Consider the following 6,485-nt stretch of genomic DNA (forward strand, 5'->3'; position numbering starts at 1 on the left):
TAGCTTCCTCCTATGTAAGAAATCATTTTATAAAAATGAAACTCCAAAATGAGTTTTATAATATATGTGCCGCTGAAGCAAGCAACCAAAATGAGTTTTTAATAAAATAAAAGATTGATACAGCTAACTACATTAAAATTAACACCGAAGAACAGAGGAAATGACCTACAAACAGAGAGAAGACCCTGTATTCTACTCAATGAGCAATCACCAAACCCCATGAGGACGGCCTCAGGATGAACGAGGAGAAGCAGAGGTGGTAGCTTCCGGAGTCATGTGAACATTTATTTCCAAGGGTGGTTTTTCTCTTGTTGTGATAAATATTTATATAACACAATATTTTCCATTTCAACATTTTTAGCATGGTAGTGTTCAAACTTCATTGGAAATTTTACCCAAAATGCAATCACACCTCTAAGCAGGTTTACAATACTAAAGCTATGAAGAAGGAAGACAGTCATTTTCTCCACTTCACACATAGAAAGTAAAGCCAAAGAGAAGTGACCTACCCATTGTCACCCTTTTGTACAAACCAGCCAGCGCTTCCCTAATCTCTTCACTGCTGCCTGCATCTCCTGGTTCCTCAGGGTGTAGATCATGGGGTTCAGCATGGGGGTCATGACCGTGTGGCTGAGGGACACGGCCTTGTCCATGGAAAAGGGGGTGAAGGGACGTGCATAGAGGTAAATACTTGGGATGAAGATCATGGACACCACAATGATGTGGGTGGTGCAGGTGGAGGCTGCCTTCCTCCGTGCCTCCCCTGAGTGCGCCCTCAGCATCACCAGGATGACCGAGTAGGAGATCAGGAGGAGGAAGAACCAGATGGCATCCAGCACCCCACTGTTGGAGATCATGAGGAACTCCAAGACAGACGTGTCAGCACAGGCTAGTCTCAGTACCTGAGGGACATCACAGTAGAAGTTATCCAGCACATTGGGGCCACAGAACGGAAGCGGGAGCATCAACACCAGCTGGGAGATGGAATGAACAAAGCCTACAACCCAGGCGGCCACCACCAGCCCCACACAGAGCCTGGTGTTCATGAGGGTGACATAGTGGAGAGGCCGGGAGATGGCAACGAGGCGGTCGTAGGCCATCACCGAGAGGAAGAAGACCATGGCACCTCCCAGAAAGTGGAAGAAGAAGAGCTGAGCCATGCAGCCCTGGTAGGAGATGGTCTTGTGCTCAGAGAGGAGGTCAACCAGCATCTTGGGGGCAGTGACTGAGGAGAAGCTGAGGTCTAGGACAGCCAGGTTCCGGAGCAGAAAGTACATGGGTGTGTGCAGCCGGGTGTCAGAGGTCACGGTGACCACGATCAGGAGGTTCCCCACAACAGTTGTGGTGTAGACCAGCAGGAAGACCACAAACAGGAAATGCTGCAGCTCTCGCACCTGGGAGAGGCCCAGGAAGACAAATTCTGAGACCCACGTGCGGTTGTCTGGCTCCATGCTATGTTCCCCGTCCATCTACGGAAAACGAGCCACACTCATAGCTGCTCAAAGTCACTACTTGCCCTTTCCGTGCATAGACACTGTCCGTGCGAGTCCTCAAGAGCCAATCTCAATACCAGGTATTAATTAAGGACTCTCTCTCTGGGCAGTTTACAAGCCCGCCACCCAGAATCCTATGAACCCAGAATCCTCCAAGAATTCCATGGAGTCCGTGTAATGTAGTGGGAAGATGCTGGAATTCAGATAATAGATACGGACTCAGATCACGTCTTCCACTTCCAGCTAGTTGGCCTTGAGTAAGTACGTAGTCCTCGGGTCTCGGTGTCAGCACCCGTAAGGTGGACACACCGTTGCTTTCTTTATGGAGCGAGGCTACAGGAGAATGACATATAGAAAGGTTTCTAGCTTCTTAACCCTCTGAAGTCTCCTAATGTAAACACATCTTCTTTTTCTTCAAATTTCCAATAAGTTTTGTACCAAATAATTTTCCAAACAGCAATGATAATGTTAACGAACTTTGCATGATTCTATGGTGGTTGTTTTTTTCTCCACACAATTCAAACTCTGAAATGGCAGCAGTCTGGATTTACAATTGCACCGCGCACACCCTAGGACCCCATAAGTACAAGGCGTGGGTTACTAGGGGGCGTGAATATTACAGGGTGGGCAAGGCAATGTAAATGAGTCTCTGGACAAAGCTGAACACCAAGCCTTCCTGTTGGCCTCCCCAACATAGGGTCACCTTGGTGGATGAGATCAGGATGCGTGTGGTGGGTTTGTTAAGGAGAGCCGGGGAAGGGAAGAGGAGTCAGCCAATTAAGAAAGGGATGATGAAGGTTGGATTCTGGGAGTTTTTCTGAAAGGGCAACGTTCCAAGGGAAGAAGAGAAAGGGAGATCATGAAAGAGGAGAAATGGAAATAGGTGAAGGTGATTTGTAGGAAGGGAGATAGACGCATAGAGCGAGTGAAGAGGGGGATGAAAAGTGGGAGGAGAGGATGGAACGACAGATGGCAGAGGAGATGGAGGGAGAGACACAGTCATGACCAGGTGAGAGGGTAAATTGCCGCCCACCCCCCTGCCCTGCCTTATACTCAGCCTTTCTCATCTGGACCGTTCACTTGGTTATTGAATAGAGACCCTTCATTCTAGTATTCTGCTTCCTTTGCTTCCTCTCTAGTCTGTCGTCCATCCTGTTGCCTAGGAGACTTAAAAATTCAGACCCGATCAGGTTTCTTCCTACTTAGTCTTCGTGTGACTGTTGTTAGGGCTCCTGTGGAGGCACATCAAATGCTCTGTGAGTCTCCCTCAGCATGTTCTATGAAGCAGGACAATGTAGTCTCCAGCCCTTCCTGATCAATATTCCTGCCATCCAATGCTGGAGGACAATAACCGAGGGTCCTAACTTGGACTTAGCAGTTGCTCAAAAATCACGTTTGCTAATTTAATGTATGAAGTAGATAAGTATGTTACCTTCACTCAGTGGAGAATTCTGGAAGGAGTTTGCTTAGCCTTTGCCCTCTAAATCCTAAGGCAAGTTCTATGTCTGCTGGTTAAAAGCCGCATGTTACATGCCCCCTGAAGCAGCTGTTTTCAATACCACCTTCCCCCTGCTAGGACTTCCTAATGTTCTCCTCAGACTGTAGGCCTACTACCCGCAAGTCTATGTCATCTTCTATTTCTCCCACCCTCCAGCAGAGGTTGTCTGGTCCTTCTGACAGGGGGCCGCTCTGCAATGAGGAAGCCCTGGGTCTCTCACCTTCCTGTGGCCCAGATGCGAGAGCCTTCAAGTCGTGCATCTTTGGGAGCTCCTTTCTCCTCAGCTCTGCAGCCTGCCAGCCCCTGCCCAGACCTCAGTGCCCTCTCCCGGGTGTGACCCTGGAGAAAGGAACTGTCCTCGGGGAGAAGTATTGGACTGGGCTCAAGAAACAGAGCTGGGCTGATTCCCACTGGGAGCCAGGCGGAATGGGAGTTGTTAAAAGTTTCTAAATGTCTCAAAAGCATATCTGCTGAGAGGTCGGCCTTGGGAGCCCCAAACACCAAGGACATTGTGGTGTTTGGAGATTTGGGGGCTGTGGGATTAGCAGTCAGATCCAGGTATCTATCAGGTTTTGAGGTGTAGAAAAGTGCGCTTCCCGATTGGCATCCATTGGTTGAAATATCTCAATTGGTGTTTCATCAATTCCTGGAGCCTGTTTCTAACGCGGGTTAAACATTGCACTGCTAATGTTGCGGCTCACACTCATTAGCCACTCTGCCCGAGTCTATACAGATTCACAGTTTTGAAAATGTTTCTTATCGTTTTGGAAACCCTATGGCAGTTCTACTTTATACTATAGGGTCAATTCTGAGTCCAAATCAACCCAACAATGGTGAGTTTTGTTTTTCATCAATGCCTCCCAGTGCAGCTTGGACTTCTTCATCAGTACTGTTGGTTCTTGATCTAACACCCCCTGAAGCTGTTGAATGTCCACTAATTGTTTTTGATTTAAGGAAAATGTTATCTTCTGTGTGATTGGTTAAGGCCAGACTTTCTATCTCAGTTGGCTCTGGAGAAAGGTCCCTGTCTCTTCGAGTTTCTGGTCCTGGATGATTTCCATGTGACTAGACATCTCTCCTCTCATTCTCTGCTTACTCACTTACTTGTGTCCTCTCTCTTATATCTTAGAAAAGATCAATTTAAGACAGATCCTATCCCAGTCTCATTAACTGTCTCATGAGCAAAGAAAACCCAGTCCCAAATGGGAGAATAAGCACAGGTTCCAGGGTTAAGACTTCCCACACGTATTTGGGGGGATATCATTCAGTCCATAAAACAATCCTACGGAAACACTATTATTACCAGCCAGGCTAGCTGCCTGTAGAGAGAAGCTCTTTAAAACATTGTAATAGAAAAAAAAGAAAAGAAAACGCTCTGGATGTCCCACATTAGGGTTAGGGCACGGAGATGGCAGAGCGTGGATGCAGGGAGGTAGTGCGCAGCAGCTGAAGGGACAGCTCGAGCCGTGCAGAGACTGGAAAGGCATCTGCGGTGAGCTGCAGTGCAACAACAACGCCAAGTCGCAGAGCAGCACCTGGGACCTTACCCCATCGGCATGCCTGCCATGCGTGCGGCCACTGCTGTCTCCACGGCAAAACGCTCCTTCAGGCCGTCTCCTGCCCGGACAACCATGTTCTCAGAAACAGACTCACTGGGGTCATGATGTCAACAAATTATTTTTGGTATACAGTGATTCTGTATATTCCTTTCATCTTCTAATACTTCCTGCATTGTTCAGTATTCCCCCTTATAATCCTTTACAATTGCAATACAAGGCTTGATTTTCCCCCCTTCGGTGTTTTTCAGAATTTCCTTATCTAAGTCATGGTATTTCCAGTATAGAAAAATAAAATTCTTTTTTTGTTTGTTTTTTTCATAAGGACCTTTATGCTGGCGTTCTGCACTGGAGTGGGGGGGGGAGGACTAGGAGTTGGTCTTCCTCGATACACACGACATGTGCTCTCCAGTTGACCTTACCTTCGCTGAGTTCATCTAACACATCTATTCCTTGCCTGCCTGCTCTAAGCAGTGGATTTTATGACCTGTGGGTATGACAGGCTTTCCTCATTGACAAGAATTTTTACTCAGGCCAATCTTATCTTTTTCTACTGCCAGGGGCTTCTATCTATGGGACCAACCCTGTTCATTGAAACTCCCAATCCTTTCTCTCTTGACTGAAAAACCCTGATATTCCCCTCTATTCTCAAACATGATCCGTTTTGGTGAGAGTCATGGAAGTCTTTGGGAATGGTTCTAGGAACAAGATTATTGTTAGGTTCATTCCAGCTCAAAGCAACCCCGTGCACAACAGAATGCAATATTCCCTGGTCCTTGTGCCAAATTCCTAATGGTTATTATATTTGAGCCCTTAATTTCTCAGCCACGGTGTCAATCTATCTCCTTCCAGGTCTTCCTTCATTGTGTGTGTGTGTGTGTGTGTGTGTGTGTGTTTTACTATCCTCTGGTAAAAAGAGAACGGCATCGGAGTGCCCCTCCGCTTCTTTCTTGCCGAGTAATGAATATGAAGACATGACGCCTGAAGCTCTGGCAGCCCTGTTGTCCATATGCGGGGAAAGGCCATGACTCTGAGGGCAGCTGTTCCAGAATCCCAGAAGTATTGAGTTCCTGTAGGGACCAGCCCTGGAATTATCCTCTTGTATTATTTGTAAGGAAGATAATACTCTTCGCATTACTGTGATTAGTTATTTTGCCATTAGCAGCCAAACGCATTTTTATTAATACATATTTCAAAGTGATAGGTAATCATTTTTTTCTAAAGAGTCATACCCCCGATGCAGAAGGAGTCAGGTGGGGAACATCACATGTAAGAGGGATATAGTCATATGACAGCAGACACAAAAGAGATGATCAGGGTAGTGGAATCGGAAAACCGGGTCACGTGTTAAACACTTGAAGGACCAGAGAAGACGTAAATTGGAGGATTTGAAAACTATCATCAGTTATTTTAAGAAGTTTAATATGGCAGGGAGTAAAAAAAAAAGGCAGATCAAATAAGACACTATGTCCATTCTCCATGCCCTTAACTTTAAAAATACATCGTGAATAGGGAGAAATCAGTAAAAATGGATAGCGGGAAGTAGAAGAAAGGAAGTGTAAGTTCCGAGTTGGCATGACGGCTTAGAGAGAAACCAGAACTTCCGACTTGTGATGTGGAGGCGGAGCGGTTGCTGGGAGGTAAGGGGACGAGGGAAGGGGAACAAAAGGTTCTGGAATAGCTTCTTACCTCTGGGCCAATGTGACCCACTGCCCAAAGCGTTTATAAAGCGATGCCACCTCCAAGATGTCCGAAGTAAACATCCAGAAATAGATGTTAATTAAGAAGCAATTCTGAAATTGGCAGAAGGAGAACGTGATGTGGGGAAACGTAAAATTGTCTCTCTGGGTCCAGCAACGTTCAAAGGAAGACTTGAAGGTGCTTAGAGTACGGGCCCTCCTCTCAAGGGTCTCACTCCCCGGTGGGAAGTCAAAGAAA

General features: G+C 46.6%; 1 protein-coding gene across 1 annotated transcript; it reads right to left on the reverse strand.

The window, feature by feature from the left end:
• Positions 1-515: 515 nt before the first annotated feature.
• On the reverse strand, positions 516-1,451 carry LOC101651675 (olfactory receptor 4D2). Its single transcript, XM_004707384.1, has one exon. It carries the CDS (start codon positions 1,449-1,451, stop codon positions 516-518), a length of 936 nt encoding a protein of 311 aa, XP_004707441.1.
• Positions 1,452-6,485: the final 5,034 nt, after the last annotated feature.

Source organism: Echinops telfairi, unplaced genomic scaffold (genome assembly GCF_000313985.2).
Source record: "Echinops telfairi isolate 266 unplaced genomic scaffold, ASM31398v2 ScPeMD7_7458;HRSCAF=8496, whole genome shotgun sequence".
Classification (NCBI taxonomy): domain Eukaryota; kingdom Metazoa; phylum Chordata; class Mammalia; order Afrosoricida; family Tenrecidae; genus Echinops; species Echinops telfairi.

Bases quoted from the DNA above. Each gene is read 5' to 3' on its own strand.
- LOC101651675 (XM_004707384.1), bottom strand. From the start codon at position 1,451: ATGGAGCCAGACAACCGCACGTGGGTCTCAGAATTTGTCTTCCTGGGC.